At 41.2% G+C, this 23,226-nt stretch overlaps 8 protein-coding genes across 8 annotated transcripts; 2 read left to right on the forward strand and 6 right to left on the reverse strand.

Annotated features, from left to right (window-relative positions):
- Positions 1 to 748: 748 nt before the first annotated feature.
- Positions 749 to 4,062, forward strand: HO173_012276 (uncharacterized protein; the record flags this gene model as incomplete). The annotated part of the gene is made up of 3 exons (XM_037314148.1): positions 749 to 853; positions 911 to 1,370; positions 1,421 to 4,062. 3 exons carry the CDS (start codon positions 749 to 751, stop codon positions 4,060 to 4,062), a joined length of 3,207 nt encoding a protein of 1,068 aa, XP_037158923.1.
- Positions 4,063 to 4,698: 636 nt separating this feature from the next.
- HO173_012277 (uncharacterized protein) lies at positions 4,699 to 6,857 on the reverse strand (the record flags this gene model as incomplete). The annotated part of the gene is made up of 3 exons (XM_037314149.1): positions 4,699 to 5,273; positions 5,340 to 5,856; positions 5,916 to 6,857. The coding sequence occupies 3 exons, from the start codon at positions 6,855 to 6,857 to the stop codon at positions 4,699 to 4,701; spliced, it is 2,034 nt and encodes a 677-aa protein (XP_037158924.1).
- Positions 6,858 to 7,871: 1,014 nt separating this feature from the next.
- On the reverse strand, positions 7,872 to 9,127 carry HO173_012278 (uncharacterized protein; the record flags this gene model as incomplete). Its single annotated transcript, XM_037314150.1, has 2 exons — positions 7,872 to 8,750; positions 8,810 to 9,127. 2 exons carry the CDS (start codon positions 9,125 to 9,127, stop codon positions 7,872 to 7,874), a joined length of 1,197 nt encoding a protein of 398 aa, XP_037158925.1.
- Positions 9,128 to 10,138: 1,011 nt separating this feature from the next.
- HO173_012279 (uncharacterized protein) lies at positions 10,139 to 10,504 on the reverse strand (the record flags this gene model as incomplete). The annotated part of the gene is made up of 1 exon (XM_037314151.1): positions 10,139 to 10,504. The coding sequence occupies one exon, from the start codon at positions 10,502 to 10,504 to the stop codon at positions 10,139 to 10,141; it is 366 nt and encodes a 121-aa protein (XP_037158926.1).
- Positions 10,505 to 11,874: 1,370 nt separating this feature from the next.
- Positions 11,875 to 12,790, reverse strand: HO173_012280 (uncharacterized protein; the record flags this gene model as incomplete). Its single annotated transcript, XM_037314152.1, has 2 exons — positions 11,875 to 12,595; positions 12,705 to 12,790. 2 exons carry the CDS (start codon positions 12,788 to 12,790, stop codon positions 11,875 to 11,877), a joined length of 807 nt encoding a protein of 268 aa, XP_037158927.1.
- Positions 12,791 to 13,305: 515 nt separating this feature from the next.
- HO173_012281 (uncharacterized protein) lies at positions 13,306 to 13,611 on the reverse strand (the record flags this gene model as incomplete). Its single annotated transcript, XM_037314153.1, has 1 exon — positions 13,306 to 13,611. The coding sequence occupies one exon, from the start codon at positions 13,609 to 13,611 to the stop codon at positions 13,306 to 13,308; it is 306 nt and encodes a 101-aa protein (XP_037158928.1).
- Positions 13,612 to 20,334: 6,723 nt separating this feature from the next.
- Positions 20,335 to 20,898, reverse strand: HO173_012282 (uncharacterized protein; the record flags this gene model as incomplete). The annotated part of the gene is made up of 1 exon (XM_037314154.1): positions 20,335 to 20,898. One exon carries the CDS (start codon positions 20,896 to 20,898, stop codon positions 20,335 to 20,337), a length of 564 nt encoding a protein of 187 aa, XP_037158929.1.
- Positions 20,899 to 22,023: 1,125 nt separating this feature from the next.
- Positions 22,024 to 22,770, forward strand: HO173_012283 (uncharacterized protein; the record flags this gene model as incomplete). The annotated part of the gene is made up of 1 exon (XM_037314155.1): positions 22,024 to 22,770. The coding sequence occupies one exon, from the start codon at positions 22,024 to 22,026 to the stop codon at positions 22,768 to 22,770; it is 747 nt and encodes a 248-aa protein (XP_037158930.1).
- Positions 22,771 to 23,226: the final 456 nt, after the last annotated feature.

A 23,226-nucleotide genomic window follows, 5' to 3' on the forward strand; every position in this document is an offset into this window, starting at 1 on the left:
GAGTCATGAGAGAGATATTCGAATCCTCTTGCCACCTTATTGTTGGCGATCACACCCAACCGGGACGCGTGGGAAAGACGATTAGTCAAGGGTTTTGCTGTGTTGACGATACCCTCAAGGGAGAATTCCGGACTCCAGGACAGGGGCGAGAAAGATCTCGCTCTCGCTCTGGCGCACTACCATGCTGTCCGCTTTTGGTACCAGGACTCTCAAAAGTATTTATAGAGGGAGAGTGTCGGCAGGAGGGTTACCTCGATTGAGGTGCTAGGAACCCTGAATGAGTCCTTCTCGCCGACTTATATAAGTCTCTTACGATGGCTGCGGAGGTCCTGGTGGTAGATTTCTTGGCATTCCTCTTCCACTTACTTCTTTCGGCTTCTCTGAATGTGTGTTGGATCATGTTTTAGTTCCAACCTGTGTCAATGAGCAACGACACAACTATGGGTGTGATTGCTACTTAAGTATATAAGGGAACTCCTTTCCTTCATCTTCCTCCTTCTTCCATCTTCCACCACACCAAGACTCTTCGACCTCCTACTCTGCTTCGCATAGCATCAGTAAACCTTTCGATCATCGATAGCATTATTGCTGATCATCCTTCACCATTTCCTGATCACACACCTCTAGCACATCAAAGCAGCTTCATAACATCCACAAGCCGTTGTTGTCTTGCAGGAAGTAGTAGTTGCTGGTGTTGTCGACATCGATATCCACAAGCTCATCCTGGATGTTCGTTGATTAGCACATCATGTCCTTCCTCTTTCGTGGCAATGGTGCGAAGAACCCAGCCACCTATCTTTTTATAGGGCTTTTTCCAAATCTCTCTAGATACCTATCTGGAAGACCAAGATATGTAAGCAACTCTGATGATAGTAAGTTTTCTGTATGCTAATGTTGATTTGACACGAAGACCACGCAGCAGCTTGCCCAAGCCACTTCCTCCACAGTCTCCACTAAAGCCCAAGATGTGACTGTTTCGGATAATGGCGCTCTCAGAGAGCAAGGATCTCTCAAGAAGGGCGTCACAAAGGCCGCCATCGAGAAAGCCGCTCCTCGGTTCATCTCTCCACATCCTTTGGTAAACTTCGCAGAAGTGCCTGCCATCTGCAGAGTACATTCAGGTGATCTTGTTGTGGGCCACGTGTTTAACCCTCAACAGCCACTGTTCTTGTGTGAGGCTGTGTCACCGTCTCCCAAATTCTCCGAAGTAGAAGCAGAGTCCTCATCAACTGGAGGAAGCTTCAGCACGCCGACTCAGGCTCTATCAACCTTTCAACAGTCCTCCGGAGTCGGAACAGAGCCTTTGTCAGCTGAAGGAAGCTTTGACAGACCCGCCCAATCATGGCGCCCCGACTTGTCTGCGGGTTTTGGTATGTGTGACACCATCACTTCACACATGAGTCTGACTAACGTTGAGCAGGCTTCGAGTCCGGGAAGTGTCTCAACCGTCACAGCATACTGAGTTTCCCACTTAGTCACAGCCGCAACATCTCGACCTCTTCAAACGAGACACTGGTATGGAATCCGAATGACCAATCCTCTACGCCGTCTCCAGTAACTTCAGAGTTCGGCAACGTGCTGCAAGACACGGCTGAGAAGATCATCCACGAGGAGCAAGCTGATGAAATCCACCGACTGGAGGAAACTGTCGAAGAACTGAGAGTAGAACTCGCTGACCAAGCAGAGCAAGCAAAGGAGCTCGAAATTGATATGGGCATTTGCGAGAGAAACCGAGAGCTTAGCTTCAATACGGCTCTACGACTCTATCGAAACCCGGGGATTTCAGTTTTGGTGGAGCGACATAATCTGATCGACCAGATTGATCAGCTGAGGTTCGAGGTTAGAAACCGGGATGCCCAGATCTGGCTCCGCGACCAGTGCATCGAGACTTTACGATTAGATGTTGCTCTGTATGCTAATAAGGAGCATTGGATCCGCCTGCAACAATGCTACTATGCACTTCAGCAACAGTACGGACAGATGCCACAAGACTTCAAGAAGCTCGAGCAGAAGTACGAAGATCTCGAGGATGAGCACATCGATGTCGCGAATAGACTCAAGAAGCTTGAAGCAGATCACACTGAGCTGAAGGCTCAACACAATCAGATTAGGAATGAGAGAGATCGGCTGGAAGATGATGCTGAGAAGAGTGCTAGAGCCCATGAGCAATTCCTGGCAGGACTGGCAGCTCGAATGTTTCAGCGAATAATATTCATGACGGGCGTCCTTAATAACATGGACGTGGACTCGATGGATAACGAGCAGAGAGCTCTCTGCCAGCTTGCGTACGAACACCTTGGCCCAGATGCAACAGAAAGCGCCACAAGCTGCGAGAACACGGGAGCCAATGGATGTGCAGAGGTTGAAGAGGAGCGTGAGAGCGGTGTGCCAGAAACCCACGTCGGCGACGTTCCCTCATTGGTGTCCACGTCCGAGTCCAACGATCGCGAATCCACCTTGCCCAGCGCAGGAGCCGACGGTAGCTCAACATCCGCTAAATTTGACTTGAGAGACATGTCCGAGTCGCCCAATACCTTCGACGCGAGGAGACGGCGTGAAGTTGCTGCGGCCGAGGACAAGATACTGGGACCGTTGGGATTGGTCTTCGAAAATGGCAGTCCCACGTTGAAGAGCAAGCCGATTTCTGAGGGTTCCAAGTCTTCCAAGGTGTCGAGAGTAACGAGCCGATTCCCAAACTCGCCAAGTACTCCAAGCAAGACATTGAGAGCCCTCTTGACGTCCGGTGCGGATGACATCGACCAAGTCACGCCTGCTCGAACTGGCGGCACATCTGGTATCGCGCGAGATCAATGGGAAATTGCTGGTAACGAACTTCAAGGATTTACCGAAGTCTTCAGAGGCCCACGCGCGCAGCCGATTGATCTCGTGTCGCCACGTGTAGGATGGAAGGAAGCAGAAGATGACGGTCGATTCAAGGAAGATAATTTCTCTCAAGTGTCCGAAGAAAATGCATTCTTAAGCACCAATGAGAGTTGTATGCATGACAATTGTCTGGTGGAAGAGATGGAAGTGGGAAGCGACCTCGATGATGCCGAAGACGGGGCGGTACTTGAAGGCGACGATGATAAGACCGGCGGATCAAGAGAAGAGAGTGGGGACGAAGATAGCCGTCGTGATACCGCTGCAGTCTTGAATCAGTCTACTGATTCCGGAGGCCATGAACGCGGTTTCGGCGGTGGCAAGCTGGAGCAGGAATCCTTGGACTATGAGAATCCTCTCATCACATCGCCAGCTGCAGCTCTCAAGCCAGAGACGAGTGTGGGATTCTCTACTTTCAAGTCATTCCCAAGAATACGATTGATGGAAGGCTCTTCAGTGTTCCATGATCTTGGAGTACGCAACGAAGCCATACACAAAGAGGCATATGCCATTGCAAGCCTTCCTAAAGAGGCTTTCAACGCCCCTCAGTTTCAGAACTTCAACTTTGGGGGAAGCAGTGGCGGGGTCCGTTTCATTGGACACGAAACAAAATCTCTACCCCCGCAAGGACCAACCTCTGAGCCTACATCAATTGGCTTATTCAACTTCTCCAACACACTCATAGCCCAGGCTCCTAGAACTGCTTGTGACCCTCTACCGTTTCAGCAGGACTTCAATTTTGGCGGGAGCAATGGCGGAGTCTCATTCACTGCAAATGAACTGAGATCCTCAAACCTACCAGCGGCAGCCACTGTACTTGGATTGGCCGGTGCATCTTCGGTCGTAGGCACGTCCTTGGCCCAGAAAATTCCCTCGGTGCTTGCCCAAGCCGAGGAGAAGGCGCCAAAGGAAGAGATCTCGAACAATGCTACCGTCGAGAACCATGGCACGGAGGAGGACGCGTTGGCTCCGAGTACGCCCAAACAGAAGAAGGCCAAAGGAAAGAAGGCCAAGGAGGCGGCGCCGAAGAACGAGGAGCCCAAGGTGGAGGGCCCAAATCGAGCGCAGCGACGGGCCGCAAGTCGAGAGCGGAAAGCAGCAGAGAAGAAGGCCAAGGCCGTAGCGAACGATGCTACGCGACGAGGCAGGAGCGCCGTGGCAGCGGCAATGATGAGAGGTTGAAGACATTGACATGAAGAGCAGGTAGGCTACCTTTCGTTGAGGACCACGCTAGAGTACTGTGACTGATACTTACACGACAGATATCCGCCTCTTGGATTTACGTCGTGCCTGCCCTGGGCGTGTGAGATATTTGATGTCGATTGTTTTTGTTTCAGTCTGAATGGATAGGGATGGGTTTCATAGTCATTGTGGAAATGGACGGCGTTGACAATGCGGTATTCGGTTTAATAGAGCGCACTTGGGAGGAATTCAGTTTCAGTACAGTATCAATTACAATCATTACCCTCATTAGTGTCATCATAAAGATCTTCTACGTGATAACTTTCGGGATTTCAGTTCATAGGGAATTCATCTGTGTCCGAGATTTTTGGGCCTCGCCAATTGAATGTGCAACGAAACCGATATGCCGCTCACATATGTAGTCTCGATTTTTCTAGCTCTTAGAATGTTGATATTTTGCTCTTTTGCGTCGAATTGCGGTACATCAAACGATCAGCTCATTTCGGTTATCTATCGTATTGTCTATAATGGCTACGGTGTCCTATGACTGGAAACTCCGCATGTACTTCAGTGTGAACGTGCCCTGGTTATCGCTGTGCAGCACTCCCTGAGACCTCCCTGTAGCGGAGTCACCTCTCAATTCCCACTTAGCTGCGTTTGATCTCCAACATGCCTCTGTTCAATGGCCAACACACTTTCCACGTGCTCGTAGCCCAGTCCCTTGCCCTTCTTACTAGCAAGCAATTGCGCAGTCTTCAGCACGTTCTTGATCTCACGACCATTCATCTTATAACCCGCCAACTTATCCAGGTCTTGGTCACTGAAGTTGTGCTTCTTGCCTTTCGAGGAGGCGTTGAGGAAATTAACCCAAACGTGTCGGCGTGAGGATGTGCTGAGCTCGCCATACTGCATGCTGATGTGGATACGTGATTGGAAGGCGGCATCGATGTTGTCGACGCGGTTAGTGGTGAGAAAGAGGATCCCTTCGTAGTATTCCAGAATTCGAAGGAAGATGGAGACGAGTTTGTTTCGCTCCAGGTCGTGTGAGCTGCGTTGTTCAAGGAAAACGTCGGCTTCGTCGAGGAGGAGGACGGCATTCCATTTGCTGGCCATCTCTAGAACATTGGAAAGTGAAGACTCAACCTGGGACGAGTCGAGGCCAAGATCACCGGCGCTCATCATATAGAGAGGTGCGCGCATTGTCTCGGCGACTTGAAGCGCTTAGGTCAGTCTTGTGCATTCACAAACTCCAGAGGGTAGACGAGGACATCACTCACCAGACTCTGCAGTCAGCGTTTTGCCAACACCCGGGGGCCCAGACAACAGCATGATCATGCCTTTGCCTTTGCCCTGAATGACATCATCAAAGCTATCTCTATGCTGGACCTGGCTCTCGGCTAAAGCGAGTATGAGCTCTTTATGATCTTCAGGGAGGACGAGGCTCTCAAAGGCGCTTTCGCTGTACTCGATGTCCAAGACGGAGCCGATAGAGAAGGTCAGCCATTTCTTGTTCTTCAGAGAATAACCTTTCAATGAAGCACTACACATAAGCAGTTGATCATCTGTCAACGAGGTCGGGTTTCTCCTCTCCCCTGTAGCGACATCCTCGTCGAACTCATGATCCTCGTCATCATCGTATATCGAGACCTCGTCCTCGTCCTCGTCTTCGCTGTACTCGCCGGAATCAACTGAGCAAGCGTTCTTGATAGGCCTCGCCAAGGTAGCCAGATTGACTTGCTTGTTGGGATTGAAGCGATTCCATGCATAGGTGTCTATGATGATGCGGCTGTCAACCTGTTTTGAATATATTAATGACGTGTGGGACGAGCAATGGCCTGATGACAAGGACATACATTGTATTTGATAGGGCCCCATGGACCCTCACCAATGGCAATCCCCTGATAGTTCTTGTAATGGTAACCACTGAGCTCTTCAAATGCTTTACCTCTTCGAATGAGTGCCTCTTTCATCTTGACCAAGTTGGGATGGTACTCCAGAGGGTAGGCGGAGAGCTTCGTAATTTTGGTGGTGCCCTCAAACTCCCACACGTAGAATGGTGCACTACCAAGGCCAAAGTTCTCGCCGTCCCAGTCAACAACTTGGCAGCCAAGGACATAGCGATGGCCGCATTGGGTCTGCTGATAATTGCCGTTGTTGAATTTAGCAGCGCAATTCTGACCGTCTTTCACAGTGAAAATAGTGGTGCCAGGCTCGAAGATCATCCATATGGTGCTGTAAGTGATGACGCCGTTGAGGATGAAGTCATCTCTTGCCTTGAGGTCGTCTCTGAGCTCGGCCTCAAGGACGCGATGGAGAAGTTCCAAATGATCTTTCGTCTCTGGGTCTTGCTCAGATTCCAAGGCTTCAAGCAAATTCTTCCAGCGGTGGATGAATGCCTGGAAGGGTGCTTTAAAAGTCAAACGATCCAAAGTGGTTGTGATTCCGGGATAGTCTTTGAGGACTGAGCTGAGACCTTGCTTGAGAAGAGGAGACTGAACGACGATGGAGTCGATCTGCAGCTTCTTTCGACCATCGTAGCACTTGCTGTTGCGGATCAGGAGAGCATAGCGTGCACTCTCCGCGTTCTCTGCAGCCTCTTCAAGATCGTCAGGGTACTTGTCAACCCAAGTTGTCTTTCCTCGGTTATCAGGCTTGGATTGATAAAGGTTTTTCACATCAGTGATCATTCCTGGCTTGGCATCCGGAAAGGCATCATTGCCCTTAGTCGCCCTATCGACCAGGCCGGTGGCGGCGTCTTTCACTGCCACAATTGGTGAAGACTCAAGCAGCGTCATGGTGCTTGGTGCTGGGTCAATGTATATAAAACAAAGAAGGGTCTGGAAAATGTGTCTAGGTCAGAAGCAGTGAAGGTGTACAGTTGTTCAGATGGACTAAAAATATCCCAGATGGCCGATGTAAATGGTCGCAAGATGAGGGGGGAAGTGCCACGTTTATATGTAGTTTTATGACCCCTCGAATGATAAAGTAGCCTTGCTCTTAGTGGGCAAGTGTTGCCTGAAGGATTTGCACTAGCGCCCTACAGCCTTGTTGAGTCACTGATTAGTCCAATCCAAAACTCATATCGAATCAAGACTTTGACACATTGTGACTCTTCCAACTCTGCTGCCTGGTTATCCACGCGAGACTGGAGGTGAAAGGCGCCGTAAACTACATAGCTATCTCGTAGCCTTGCTCTAGCCTTGCCAAGCAGAATGCGTCTACACCCCATGTGTCGAACTCGAGGCTTTGATAGAGACTCGTACGTCTCACAGGATGGTGACTCCAGCAGACGATGGATCTGGACCCGAAAATTAAAGTTCCAAGGGCCGCTACTGCCTCGCGGGACTTGCTGTCGGTCGATCAGTCCCGGAAAGATGAGTTGCAGCTGTCCTCCCTGCATGTGGATGCATGAGTTGGCGCTGTTGTTGTTGTAGACGCTTCATAGTGGAAGGCTGCATGCCAGGTGTAAGCAGTGCATATCCGGATCGACTGCCATTGGTTAGGAAACATATTCCAGTTCGGGCGCAGGAAAATTCAAGCCGAATTGACATTGCGCTCAGTCGGATACCTACAACAGTCGATACTCATCCTTTTGACACACCTGAGGTTTGGAGTCTGATATGAACGGTTTGGTCATTGGCAACAGGAGGGGGTCGTTAAGGGAGAAGATCTCCGTGGTCGTGGCTAGAAGATTAAAAGGGGAAGCTTGCGCGACAGCTCAAGGACGGAAGGTAATGCAAGCAACCGCATAGCAGCCGATGGTAATCCAAACAAGAGGCGTCATCATTCTCGAGTGCATCAAGGCATTCTCAGTTGGGTTCTTTTGCCAAGGTTGGCCCAAAAATACCCTCCGCCTCTTTTTCCGACTTCTCCCTCTCCAGCTTCCTCTTCTTAATGACCCTCTCGTCCAATCCATTTTCTCCTGCACCTTTCGAATCTCTCTTTTGCGCCTTGTTGATACCGACAAGATCGACCTTGTCCGGATTCCGGCATTTGAACAGCTTCTTGTCTATCCTCGTCAGAGCTTTTATCTCAGCTTCTCCTGGGTTGGCAGAGGCGGAGGAGCGAAGAAGTTCGGCACAAGATTGTAGCGTGGAGATGAGCTTTGCCGTGAGGGTGGATGGCGTAGGGATCTTGGTGTTAATGTAGAAGCGGGCGAGAGGCTCGTCGGCGAGGAAAAGAGAGGATAGCCAGATTTGAGAGGGTGTGTAGAGGAAGTAGGCATCTGTGAGGAGAGCTGAGCTCTTTCCTACCTCCTTGGCCTTGCCGTGAGCCACCTGTATGCGTCGAACTACCTCATCCGCGGATCTTGCTTTCTTGCTGCTCTCCTTTGCTGGTTCAATGTCCACCATCTCTTTCTGAAGCTGTTCCGATGACTGTTTGATCCCTGGACCAGCCTGCCCCTTGCCTTGTGCTAGGCCCAATAGCTCCATGATCCCTCCTTCCAGCCCGCGGTGTGGATGTCGCACGTCGAAGGTAAATCGGAGACCTTGGGTCAAGAGGAACTCAGGCGCGACAACACTTTCTGGCGTAGTCTTCGGAAGCTTAGAAGCGAAGCTTCTGAGTGATGTGTAATGATTCTCGGTCTTGGTAGATAGGAAGAGCGCGGCTGCCATCATCTCTTTGGGGTGGTAGGTCATGGGGGAATTGGAGAGGTAGAAGCGCTTGAGGTATTGTACAGCTGTAGCCTGGCAGTCTTGGTCAGATGTTTGATGAAAAAAGAGCCGGTGAGATGAGTTTTGACTACCTTCACATTGGTGGGGAATTCGCAGAAGTCCGCAAATTGCATCGCCTTGACGCAGTAGAACCCCACCAGCTTTTGCTCCTCCTCCACCGTGAGACAGTCCACCTCTTTTGCAGGATCTGAAGGCTTGTCATTGCTTCCTTCTCTTGCTGGGTCGGATCCAGCTTGACCAACATGCTGGCTTCGGATGGCAGCTCGCACGCCATCAGCCGCGGATGCATTCGTAGTAGAGCGAAGTGATGCGAGAGATTCCCGAGTAAATGACCATAGTCGGTATTGTGTAGATGTACGATAGATGTCGTCCTCGGTCATTTGAGCCATGGGGAGGACGACCGGGACCGGGGGATCTAACCCCAGAAGATTGGTTGATAATGCTCTGGTGTTGAAAGTTGCCAAGCCGCAAGAACTCTGCAGTATTGGGCCTAGAGTAGAGGGATCGCCACTTTACGCGCGCGTGACGCGATTAAGAATCACGCGAGCCTGAGTGATTCCGACTGAGTCACTCCGAATCGCCTCACGACAGCAGGCAGCTGCTGCCTGACTACTTTAGTCTATCAACAGCCATTGCAGCCAATATTAGGGCCGGTCTGGTTGATTGATGGCCCTGGTTCGGTCGCCCTGTACTTAGTGTTTTGTCTTGGCGTGGTGAGGGAAAAACCTGTGGTGCATGAAGCCAGACACGCTCAATCTCAAAGCGGTGAACTGTGATGAGACAAAGGGGGTATCAGCAAATTAGGCCAGTGTTCAGGAGCATGCCAGCTCATGGTTTCTTGAGAATCAACCGGAGATTCTTAGACAGCTTGCAATTAAACCTCTGGGTGATATAAGTTTCCAGAGCTCCAAGGTTTGACATGGTCAGCTGATTAGCTGGTGATCCACCAGAGTATTTGGAAGCAGCGAGGCGAGAACATTGAGGAAAGAATATTTGGCACTTCCTCCAAAGCCTACATGCATTCCGCAGCTATACATGCCTTCCGCAGCTATACATGCCCTGATTATTCCCCGTGCAGTCTGGCTGCTGACATCGAAAAGTGGGTTTACAAGCTTTCTCTGCTTTCTCCTCAGACCATCTCACGGACCAACACCTCCTTTGCTCAAAGTTAAGGGTTCCGCCTACATCGCTGCTCCTAGAGACCGTATATCATAGAAGGTCTTCTGTAGGTCAAGCTCGGCTGCGGAATTTGGCAACGAGCTCTCATAAGTCACAAGTCATAGCCAACAGTCGTCATTTTCGCAGGTAGAAACCAGCCTTCGTCGCTATTGTTGCTTGTCGAGGAGTGCGATCTGGCGAACCAAAGTATGCACCAAGCCAGAAAAAGACGGCTGGATCTTTTATGTCCTTGCCCTTGGGCGAGTTTTTTCATTCGCCGGCGGATCTCTCTGCCACGCAGATAAGAAATCGATGGTCTGGGCGCAGAAATCTTCGATGCCGCAGCCATGGAGGTATACAGCCCTTTGTGAAAGTGTGTCAAGTACGCGGGGAAAGTTCCAAGAGGGTTTGATCTTCTTTCTTTCTGTGGCAAGGTCAAGAAGAAGTCTGTCGACGTCTCGATCTGAGGGTCTATCACCATAGCTACACCCTTTATTATCCATTTCCCCGTAGGAGTATTCGCCCAAGATCATGACTAGTTCAAATGCTACGGCCGTGCTATCTGGGAGCTTTTGTAACTCTTCCAATTCATCCAGGAAGAGCATCATGGCTTGGCTCAGGTCGTCAGAGGTGACTCCGGTCTTCTTCGCATCGGGCGGGGGTCTTGGTGCGGAGCTTATCGCTGACTTTGCAGGCAGCAACTTTTAATCGATTCCCTAGAGTCTTTGAGGCGCCAGGACCAGTAAGCATATGCTGCCGAATCGACTGAGGTGCCACTGTCACGGGTCACGCCATACTCGGTGAAACTGCATACGGACACTTTCCTCTCATAAGTCCATTGGCATTAATGAAAGCATGTAGAGCTTGGACTTGATGTTCAAGCTCGACGATGCGCGCATTTGCAGACAGAAGTGCATCTGTGGCTGCTGAGATTGTCTGTTCGTGCAAATTTATTGGGCTTGCTTGCATGGTCATCTAGACTAGAGCTGGAGCGCTTATGAGCCATTCTGTGTAGCTGCACTGTGATGACGATAATTCGGGTCATAACCGTAGAAGAGATCAATTTCACGGCGTACAAAGACACGGATGACGCGGATATTTCATGTATACATATCAGAACGCGCCTCTATTTGTGGTGGTCTCAACGCCGCTTTATGTGCTCAGTAATACGTGCGAGCAGTCTCACGATTAATCTATTCTTGCAGGAGGTCTTGAATATTTCGATAAGCGAAAAGTTTTATCGGGTATACTTCTAGTCTTGCCAAACTCACGATCGCCGGAGTAGTGACAGTGAAGCTGGCTTGGTTTGCTACGGAGACGCCATTCATGACCTCCCACTAGTAAGGAAGTCTCCAAACTTACACAAATGTATCGGGTCATATATCTTGTATGTAGGGTAGCCTATGAGCAGAACAGACTACACGGACGACGCCGCCCCTACCTGATCAACCAAAATTCCAGGCTTGCTTGTTCAACCTTGCCGTCTCGAAATCATACAAATCCTTGACATACCGGCGAGAGAGAGAACCTATAAAGAGATTTGTCGTTATTCAAGTTTAATTTCGAAGCAGTTCCATCGCAAGAGACACCCTTTCTGGGTACGATGCCAGAACTCGACTCCAAAAAATTTCAAGGCACTGCTCTAGACTGGAAAGTTTGCTGGCAGTTTGCCTGCTCTGTTCGCTGCTACCATTTCAATGGTAGCATCAGGAACCCAGGACCAGCGAGTGCTAGTAGAAGCCTACGGCAAAAAGACTGTACCGCAAGGAAATGTCTTATGGTTGGCGCGCGATGGGTTTCAGCCTTCTCTTCGTAGGCGTGTTTGATGTCAAATTGCTTGTTTCAAGCATGTTGATTGGTTTCAACTCTTCTGATGCATGCTTACTGGATATGGAAGACAACGCTCTTCGTTCCCGTTTCGCATTCACAACGTATAAGCAAGGGACACAAAAGCCAACGCCATCGGATGCTACAGCATCTAGTACGAATAAGACGCCAGCCAAAGTAAACCCGTCGGGATTAGCTCTGACAACACCACGTCCACCTTAACCCTCTGCGCCGTCGCCGGAAAAGGTGCCACAGTCACACTCGAGCACCTCAGGCAGTAATTGCGGCCATTAGTCACCGTGCGCCATACCCCGTTATACGTCTGTGCTTGCATCACCACACTGGCTGCAGATAAGCTCGTCCCTTTGTTGACGCTCGTGACGACGGCTTCAACGCCCAAGTGGCTCCCGTTGTTATTATAAAGAGCAGAATTAAAATTTGCCGTAACAACCCCCGTAGAAGCAAGGTTCTGCCCATTTCCACTTGACGGACTGTGGCCTATGTGCACGAATTTGTCCGTGGAAACGCAGTATGCCTGGAGCGGGATACCCGGGTCCTTAGCGTTACTTCCAACGCATATCTCGTCACTAGCGCATTTGCCTCCGCCCAGATATGTACGCTGTCGAGGGTTCGTCCGGCCCGCTTGTGGTGGCTCGTTGCAAGAAGTCCCGAAATCTTGGGGGGATATTTCGTGGTGGCACCAGGAGTTGGACGTGTATGTGTCGACCAAGGGGCAATCTCGGATGGGGACGGAGGCGGGGGAGCGTCGTTGAAGAGTGGAGAGTGGGATGTGGGAGTGCATGATCGGGATTGAGAGGGTGAGGTCAGTGCCGTTGGAGGAGAGGATAGTGATCTGGACAGGAGAGAAGGCGCTTCAAATAATGCGCGTTAGCGTGTACCTTGATCATGGTAGCTTCGGAATATCAGGCGGAATGTGCATCCTGGTGTAGGCTCGCCAGCTCAATGTAGGATGTGCCATACCTAGAAATGCTGGTCGAATCGCTAATCATGCAAGTACCCAATGTCAATAGTATCGATAGCAAAATCGCAGGAGTGACAAGACCCATTGCGAACATTCCCAACATCCAAGAAAGCAAATGGAATTTCGAGATCCAGCGTACTGGTGTTTGGATTTAGGTAATTCAAGGTACGTTGGAATGACTGACGGAACGGTACGACCCACTCACTCGCCAGTCATGGCGGCAAAAGATTTCACAGGCAGACGCGCTTGCGTTTCGTCTTGCCAGGGTATCGAAGCAGTGGAGCACTAGCGCAGATTGGACCCAGGAATGAAGATAGCACGCGACATGCGCAGACGCTTGATGCGATTGTGCAGTTGGATTCGGCAGGGTAGAGAGATATACAGGGTCTGATCCACTCAGTTGATTGATGTCTTCCAATCGTTGGTGAAAGGGTCAGAGCGACTGATCGCAAAAACAAGAGTTGTAAGTGCCGCAGATTGAAGCAGCGGATCTGTACCTCGTGCGTGCGTGGTTTATTCGCCCGGCTTTTGCGCCAGCAAGGAAAGAAACAAGCAGGGAAGGCAAACTCCAATGTGAGATACGCGAAGACTTGAAAACGATCATCGAGGCTCAATAACAACAAACTCCTCCGAGTCTTCCTCCACCACGCCCTTCAACCTCTCCCTAGCTTCCTCCACCCTCGTCCCCTCCAGCACTAGCGCAACACGAAACCCATTCTGAGGCCCATACCTCCCACTCTGATATATAACGAAAAGCACGGACTTTTGCGTCACCCCATCCTTCACAAGCCCACCCTGACTACCCACCATCAGAATGCGTCGCTCAATCATGGAACCGTCATCCGCATTGGAAATCTCATCCAGTGCTCCTGAAGTTGCAAGTAGTTTCAAGGAAGCACTATCCATTGATGTTGATAATAATGTTCAGACCTTTCGCAATTAATTATGTTGCTCTAGTCCTGTGCGAACACAGATAGCTCTTGTCTTAGGTTTCCTTGTATCTTGCTTTAGCCAGTTTGGTCTCGGCAAAGTTGATACAACTCGTAGGGGCTAAGGAGGGAGTCGCAGGAAATGATGTACTCGCGGAGGCTGGCGGCGAGGGTGAGACGGCTTGTCTATTGGCGACCAGCTGCTCTACGAAGCTATTGGTCGTGTGCAGGCTAATTATATTATAAAGATTCGCTTAATAAATAAAATATTAATATATAATTTAAGTATAACTAGTAGAATTCTTTAAATTAGTTATTTAAGTAGAAATATTATATTTAGAAAATATATATAAAATAAATATATTAGTAGAAGCTTCTAACAGTAATTTAAAAAGAATATTAATAGAAGAGATTTTTAAGTATTTAATAACTCGTATATTAATTAAACTTCTAGTCTTTAGTAGACGCTGATCTTATTTTAATTTAATATAAAGAGAATTCTTACGAAGTATCGCTTTTAGTAATTTATTATAGATCTCGATTATTTTTATACTTTTAAAAGTATTAAAAGAACTATATAACGATAATATCTTCGAATCTCAAGAATTCTTTTAACTTATTATTATAGAAATATTAATTATAATCGAGGTAGTAGGTATAAGGCTTTCGATATATAATAAAGAATAACTTAAAGTATTAAATAATATTTTTTATATTAATAAATATAGTAGTAAAGAGAAATCGTAAATCTACTTATATAGTAGACTTTTATAAATATAAAAGTAGATTCTACTTTAATAGTTTTAAATAGATCTATAAAATCTATTTCTATAAGCTAAAAAGAATATATAACTTTAATAAAATATAAAGGCTAAGATCTAATAGTAGGTCTATATTTAATATACTTAAGATATCTAATAATATACTTTTTAATATCTTATATTTTTCTAGATTAATAGTAGCTACGTAGTCTTATTAAAATATTAATCTTAATTTAATATTCGCTTTTATTATAAACTTTTCGAAGTATAATAAGTATTTTTTCTTTCGATATATAAGGTAAATATATATCTTCTCGAAAGATCTATAGAATATATCATATTATTTAGATATTTAAAAGCTTTTTAAAGTAGCGTAGTAGTAGAGAGTCAAAGATTCTATAATAAGAAATTTATAGATTTTATTAAATTAGATACTACTATAATAGGCTTTAATTTAAATCTTAATATTCTTATTAATCTTATTATCGAAGACTTTTATAGATAATTTTATAGCTTTTATAATAGAAATAGCTTTTAGTAAGAAAGAAGAAATATTATATAGCGTATCTCTATTAATAATTTTAAGTTACTTTAATTTAATAAGTACTATTAAAAACGAATTAAATTTATTCTTATTATTCTTCTAGATTTATTTTAGACTATAATTCTTTAATTTCTATTATACTCGTATAATTATAATATTCTCTAAATATTTAATATCGAATAAGATTCTCGATAAGTCGTTAATAGCTTTATTTCGAGATCTAGATATATATTAAATAGTAAGATTTAAGCGATAAAGTTTATTAATCTAATATCTATAGATTTTCTTATAAAGATCTAAATTAAGAAAGTATATAAGAGACTTATAATTAGTATATATTATAGTAGATTAATATAAGTACTTATATAAGTAGTTATACTTTTTATAGAATATAATAATAATATAGAGTTCTCGCTTATAAGTAGAGTACTTCTTTTAAATAAAATTAAAGATAAATAAATTATATAAGATAAATACTTTCTTATTCTTTTCTATTATAATAGACTTTCTAAGATTATAAAGCTTTTAATAGAATAGCTTCTTATAATATAAGAATATAATATTATATAATAGTATATCTAGCTATAAAATTAAAAGTATTAATATATATATAAACAATTCGACTTAAGTTAATATTATATATATTTATTTTTATAATATATTTAATATATAGAATCTCGAAGAATAGCTATTTTACTTAAGTTTATCGCTATTTTATCTTTCTTATAAATCTAAAAAGAGATCTCGCGATTTCCGCGAAGTTCTTCATTTATCGATATATAATATTAATAGTTTCTTAGAAATCTTAAACTTCTAATTAATCTAATAATATAGAGTACTTAATTATCTTAATAATCTATTTCTTAAGAATATAAATATATTCTTTAATAATATAAGTTATATTAAGAATCTTAATTAATAATATAGATAGTTATAATTTCTTAAAGAATAAAAGTAACTTAATTTATTTAATTCTAGAAAAAAAGTAATATTATAAAAAAAAAATAAATTCTTCAAAGTTATAAAAGTTATTAAAGAAATTGTTTATATAAAATATAAGAGATAATAAAATCTTAGAATTCGACGAATATAGTAACGAAGATTTAAAAGAAATAGAATTAAATAATTTATAAGCTAGCTTTATTATAATAAAGCTTATAAGTTATAATATCTATTATATTCTTATAGACTATATTTAATTAATATCTAAAATAATAAAAATAAAGTAATATTTATTATTAGAATATAGAGATATTATAAGATACGCGTACTTTAAATTAGTTAAGAATAAGTATTTATAATATAAATTAAATAGATAATTATAAACTTTCGAGCTTAGCTCGAGATAAGCTTCTAAAAAAAGCTTTATAATTTATAAATAATTGAAAATTATTCGAGTTTCGTTAGTAGACTTCGAATTCTCGATTTTATCTATTATAATAGCTCGTATATTCTATAAAAATATATATCTATTTATAGACTTAGTAAGTTTATAGATATTATCTTCGAGACTATTCTAAATAAACTTTTTAAATATTACTTTATATAAGAAGGCTAGCGCTTTTAAGATTCTGAGAAAGTAGACTTTATATTAAATACTATATATACTTAATATATAATAAAGTTTATATAAGATAAATCTCTTAGATCTTTTCTATTAAAATACTTATATTAATATATTAATTATAATATTTATAATCTCTACTCTACTATAATAATAAGCGATTTAAAAATTAATCTTAATTCTAGCTTATTAGTCTATTTTTCAAATTCTAATAATAAGAAATATTACGAAAGACTTTAGCGAATTATTCTTTTAATAGAAAATATTTATTTAAGAGATATTTATGAAATAATAATATTAGTATTCTAAAAGTATTAAAGACTTTAATAGACTAGTATAAAAACTTATAATACTTACTAACTTAAATAATAAAAAGAATTAAGATTTTTAAAGATAATAATAGAGATATTTAAGGGGCTTAAATTCTTAAAGTAAGCTACTATGAGCTCTTAATATTTTAATATTCTACTTAAGATAGACTTAATTTACTAAAAATCTTAACGCTTAATCTCTTTCTTATCTTATAAGTTATTTCTAGAATTAAAAGAATTATTAGATTTTAAAGAATTAGTTTTCTTAAAGAAAGTCTTTAATATATTTTATTTAATAGCTTTCGAGATAATTATAGCGGACTTGAAATATATTAACAAATTATAATCTTTGTAGAAAATTATTTTCGAATTTACGATTCTTCGAACTTTCTTATCTTTTAATCTATCTTCTAGGAAAATAATAGAAAAATAAATTAAAATAAAAGTATCTATAGAATAAAACTATAGAATTTTAAGAATTAAATTAAACTATTTAGATCTTTCTAATTTTATAATAAATATAACTTTCGAAGTTATAAAGTATCGAATATTCTTTAGATTTCTTTTATATTAATTATAAGTTATATTTAATACTCTAATATAATATTATAATAATTCGCTATATATATAAAAAGATTTTTAAATCTAATTTTTAAAAGTAGATAAAGATATAAACTTAAAAGGCGTATTAGTTTAGAAGATATTATATTTATATTAAAATCTTAATTTATTTAAATATAAGATTTCTTAAAACTAATATCGAATTTATCTAGTTTTAATATAATAATAAAAATATAAAATATTTTATTTATATTTATAAGAGAGCTTAGAAAATATATATACTTCTTAGCTTTTATAGTAGAAATATTAATCTAAAATACGAATACTAATATAGTAGAGTTTTTTAAAGTCTATTAAGAAGACTAAGATATAAATACTTAAGATATTAATATAAAAGAAAATAACGATATAAGTTAATAGACTTATAAATACTCTAAAGATAGTATAGATATTTATAAAATTTATTAAATAAAAGTAGATTAAAAGCTAATTAAAGATACTTACATAGTATTTATAATAGACTTTAAAGTTTATTTCTTAAAAACTCGAGTATAAAAACATTTTAACTTCTTATATATAGTAGATAATTATATTATAAGATTTATTATACTTATATTAACTTTAATACTCTTAAATATATATTAAATCGATATAAGAGAATTATATTTAAATTTATTAAATAGATCTATTAAAGACTAAGATTCTACTTTCTTATTAACTCGCTTCTTATTCTTTATATTTAAAACGCTCTTCTTTTAAAGTAATTTAAAATAGATATAGCTAATTTTAAAAAGAAGATTCTTAATCTATAGCTATCGAAGGCTATTATAAATTTATTTAAATAAAAACTTATAATAAATAAAAAGAAGTATTCGAAATTTAGATTAATATTAAACTACTTTTATTAATATTAAGATATCTAAAATTACTATAATATAAATTACTATAATTAAATAAATACTAATTAAGATCTCTTAGATTACTTTTCTTATTATTATTAAGATATCGATATCGATATTAATATTAATACTAATACTTCTTTTATATAAGCTCATTTATTAGATTTTAATTCTTTATCGAGAAAAGCTTTAGCGATTTTTATATTAGCGAAATAAGATCGATTTAGTTCTACTACTTCGAATTATACTAAATTAGAATAAGATAAAATATAAGAATTTATAAAGCTTAAAGGCGTTATTTAACTCGATTTAGTAGAAGAAGAAGAAGAAGAAGAAGTTATAAAAGGCTTCGACGAAGAAATAATCTTATAGAGTCTAGAAGATTTATTAAACTTCTTAAACTTAACGAAAGTAAAGTTTAATTATAAATTATTCTCGAAAATAAGTATTTTTAGATATAACTATTTTTAAGTAGATAGTAAAGTACTCTTATAATAAGAAGAGATATAATTTTTAATATTATACTTAATATATAGCTAATTATCTTTCTTATAAGATTAATAAATTATATTATTAATATAAGAGTTTTTCGAAGTATTATAATTAAGATATATCTTTTAAAATAAATTAATAATTATAAAAGCGATTATTAGCTATAGAATTCGAGAATTCACTTTTATTAGCGTTTTCTTTATTAAGAATTCTAAGCTAAGATTAAAGTCGAAGTTAAAGTAAAATTAAAACTTTATATAAAGAATAACGATACTCTAGAGATTAAGATTATATAAAATATTAAGATCTCCGTAAAAGTCTCTAATAGCTACTTTCGATAAATTTATATAAAAAAATTAAGATTAATAATATAAGGAGTCTTAAAGCTTTAATAGCTTAATAAGAAGTAAATAAAAAAAGCTATCTACTACTTCGATAAGTTTTATTTTATAAGAGATTTATAGAATTATAGCTAATCGAATCTTAATTCTTTATTTAAAAGCTTCTAAATTTTCGACGTTAATACATTATACTTTTTTTCGCGAGATTATAAATTATATATAAAAATCGATTTAAAAATATTATATCTCTTATTACTTTCTTTTAAATCTTTTAATTATTTAATTCTCTAATAAAAGATATAAAGAATAATATTAAGTATAATAGATTTAAGAAGATTAAAGATAGTATTAAGAGTAATAGCGAGTTTATTCTTAATTTTAACTCTTTATATTAAGTTAATAATACGCTTAAAATAAAAAGTAAGAGATTCTTTAAAACGTTAATAAAGTTTTATAATCTCGATATTAAATAAAATCGCACTTACTTTTATAGCTTTTAAGAAAAACTTCTTATAAAATATAGCTCTAAAACTATTAGATTATTTATTAAGAAATTAATATACTCTACTTTAATAAGAAGTTAAATAGCTTTTAAATAACTTTCTAATTACTTAAAAGTATCGTTAATAAAAAGTATATTAAGATATTTTAGATATTTAACTAAGGGAAAATAATCTTCTTTATCTTAATAATTCTTTATATTAAAATTAAACTTTTAAAGTTACTTTAATATTAATATATTAATAATTCTCGAGAAATTATTATATATAGTAAATATAAAATAAGATATAATTACTTTTATAGTATTTTTACTAGACTATATAAAAGCTTTAAACTAATCTAAAGAAGACGTACTTCGATAAGATTCTAATAACGAGACTATAAAATTCGTAGAACTATTATTAAGAGAAATTCTTAAGAAAGTCTAAGATATTAAGACGATAGTAATAAGCTAATTCTTCGAGAAGATTTCTAATACTCGCTAGAATAATAATATTATAACTTACTTATTTTTATAGTAATAAGAGAGTTCTAATAAGTAATAACGATAATTTAGAAAATCGAGTTAGGTAATAGTAACTTCTTAAGATACTTATTAAAGACTTTTTAAGTCTTAAGAAGTAATTTAATAGATAAAAGAGGCTTTCTAAATTAAATAACTTAAGAAAGTACTTTTATAGTAAGATTTTTAGTAAGGAATTTAGTAGAAAAACGAATAACGATAAATTATAGGGAGAGGCCATACCGAGGAGTGAGCGGTGAGCCATAGATCCTAAGGCTGCGATCCCCATGAAACAACAGGGTGACGGACGAATCCTGGAGGTATATCACGTTTCCCCAATCGAGATGGGCGGCTGGACGATCAATATAGTCGATGTGCTTATCATCAGATGCCGCTTGCGCAGCCTCTCGCCACCTCTCTGGATGCTGTTCTTTGAACTCGGGGTCGAGGAGTAGATCGTGGTTTCCAGCTATAACGACCTTGTACTTGTGTGGCTGTTCCGATAGCCATGTGAGCTGAGCTTGTATCTCGGAAAATGTACCCCATTTGCTTAGGTCTCCAGCGTGAAGGAGGAGGTCACCGGGTGGGATGGGCGGATGCGTGCAGTGTGTGTCTGATATGCAGACGACCGTGAGAAGGTGGGTTGGGAGAGGAGGTGGACATGGGAGACGGTGGAGGGATCTGAGGGTCGAAGCGACAGAGCGGAGACGATGGCGTGGAAGCTTGATTATTCGAGGCGCTGACTCTGGTTCACGAGCGTTCGAACTCTTCCTTAAGGGAATGGACATGATTGAAGAGCGCGTACTTTAACGAGGGTGGGGTTGCAGAGGGCGGAACGGTTCCGCTGCATGGAACGATAGTTCTCGTCCAGGTGTTTCTTGAGTAGTGCTTCAACACTTTGCCGTTACTCTCGAGATAACCAAGAACGTGGTATCATATGTCAGGTCCAACACACAGATTGATAAATTATACCCATGCGACAGTATTTGTGCGCTCACCTCACGCTCTCGAGGGCATCTTGGCGCCGATCTCAGGAAGCCGAGACGGTCGATGATCACTCTCATGTGCTCTTAGGTTTGATGACACCTTAGGTACTACAGAGCTTTGGTACCTGTAGGCTATAGAGTATCGCGTCCTTTTAAAAAGACTGCGTCCCAGGGTCTCTCAAGCAGTGCTTCGAAACAGCGTTAAAAAGCTGCATAAGCGCCACCTTCAACACAAATGAGCGTCCTCTTTTAAACGCTCGTTGAAGCTGGTTGTTGCTCCTTGCTACGCCGCACGCTGGATATAACAAAGACTTGCAGGGGTTCTAAGCAGTATGGTGTGACACGCGAGGTCTCACGTTAGCAGTTCCACACGCTTGGCCAATAGTTTTTGATCTTAGAACGCAGAGCTGCACCGTCTCCTCCGCTAAGTGTACCCAATGAAACGGGATATTCACTCCTTGGGCGCGGATGGGGGCTGGCGTATGTCCAAGCCCACCAGCTCGTAAGTAGATAATGTGCCAACTAAAAGCAACGCGCTTGATAGGTATGCATTACTCATCAAGGGATATTGTAACCTTGAGAACAGGGTTGGTCTTGAACTGCCAATCATTTGGATTCTCTCCTAGTCCGCATAAGGAGAGCTTCATGAAACGAGCAACACTCCCAACCATGTCAACGGTGTCAACAGATTTAAGTAACGCTCTTTTAACACGTAGGTCGTTAAACATCTCAGTGCCCCAATAAAAAGATGGTAAGGTCGAAGTTCTTTCGTGAAGCTGCTAACCTAGAAGCCTTCCCTTTCTGTAAGCCTATCTTACTCTTCTTATACCCACGCTGACTGAAGCAGCCAAGATCACATCTCAATTTTCATACGCCTCAGTCCCCTGAGTCCTCGATATTCGAGATTGATCCGCCACTAACGTTAATATGGGCAACTGCATGTCGACGGAGAAAACGCCACATCGGGCCCAGGTGAACAACAATTCTGGACCTCGAGACTTGATGATGCACGTCCCCAGACCTCGAGTTGATTATGACGGAAGAGCTATCCGGATCGAGGATCACGAGCTCGACAGACGGACTCTCGAAGCAGCCTTGACAACGATGGCAGATTATATCGACAGGCAGGGTCAAAACATCACAATCATCACTGTTGGAGGCGCCGTAAATGCCCTGCTACTGCAGAACCGATTGTCAACCCACGACGTCGACTTCTCTGGGACGAATCTCAACAACGATCAGCGGATCTTGCTAGACGAGGCCGCGAGGTACACCGAAAGACAGAGCCAGACACCGCTAGGAGGCGAATGGTTCAATAACCAGACAATGCTCTGGCTCCCACCTAACGTCCATCGTAAGGTTACTCAGGAAGCACTCGAGCAAAACGAGGTTGTCTTTGAAAGGAGGGGACTGAAGGTGGTTGCCGCACCGTGGAACTACGCACTTTGCGGTAGAATGAATCGACTGGTTCGTCCAGATCAAGCTCGGCCGTACGATGGCACAGACGCGGCATCGTACCTCCACTATCATATCTTGAAGCACGGCGGACCTATTTCTGTAGCTAGAACCAAGCGGTGGTGCCAAGGATACCAGAAGGACACCGGTAACGATGTGATACGTGCAGTCAACGAGGAGTATCGGCGACTGTATAGGAGAAACGGAATCACTGGTTAGGCCATCCACGAAGTCTTTGCCAGCCTTTCAATTTGATACCTCAGTGCATGTTGGTTTTTTATGGAATGCTCCTTGTGACTCGTGAATCAGGAATGAGTTCCAGCTAAAATAGGGAATAGAATCAATGCGTTCTTTAAATGCTTAAAAATGCTTATTTCATAGGAGGGGTGTTGACTGGGTTTATCTGTTTTGGTCTGATTGATTTTATTCGGGTCAGGGATGAGACGTGTTGCTAAATCTGATTTTTCAATTTGATACCTCAGTGCATGTTGGTTCCTAGTTATCCCGGATTGCTGCGCGCTTGTTGTATGATCTATCAGGACCTGTGTACTTTAGTAGACTCATTCAAGCGTCCTTCCCTTCCTCGGCCTAGTCGAAATCAGGGAGCTAGTCATAAATTTTCGTGGTCATAATTCATGTAAAGTGGCCCCATATGAGTATGTTCTTGGGTTTGAG

Source organism: Letharia columbiana (genome assembly GCF_014066305.1).
Source record: "Letharia columbiana isolate WasteWater2 chromosome Unknown Sc0000077_s0, whole genome shotgun sequence".
In the NCBI taxonomy this organism is placed as follows: Eukaryota; Fungi; Ascomycota; class Lecanoromycetes; order Lecanorales; family Parmeliaceae; genus Letharia; species Letharia columbiana.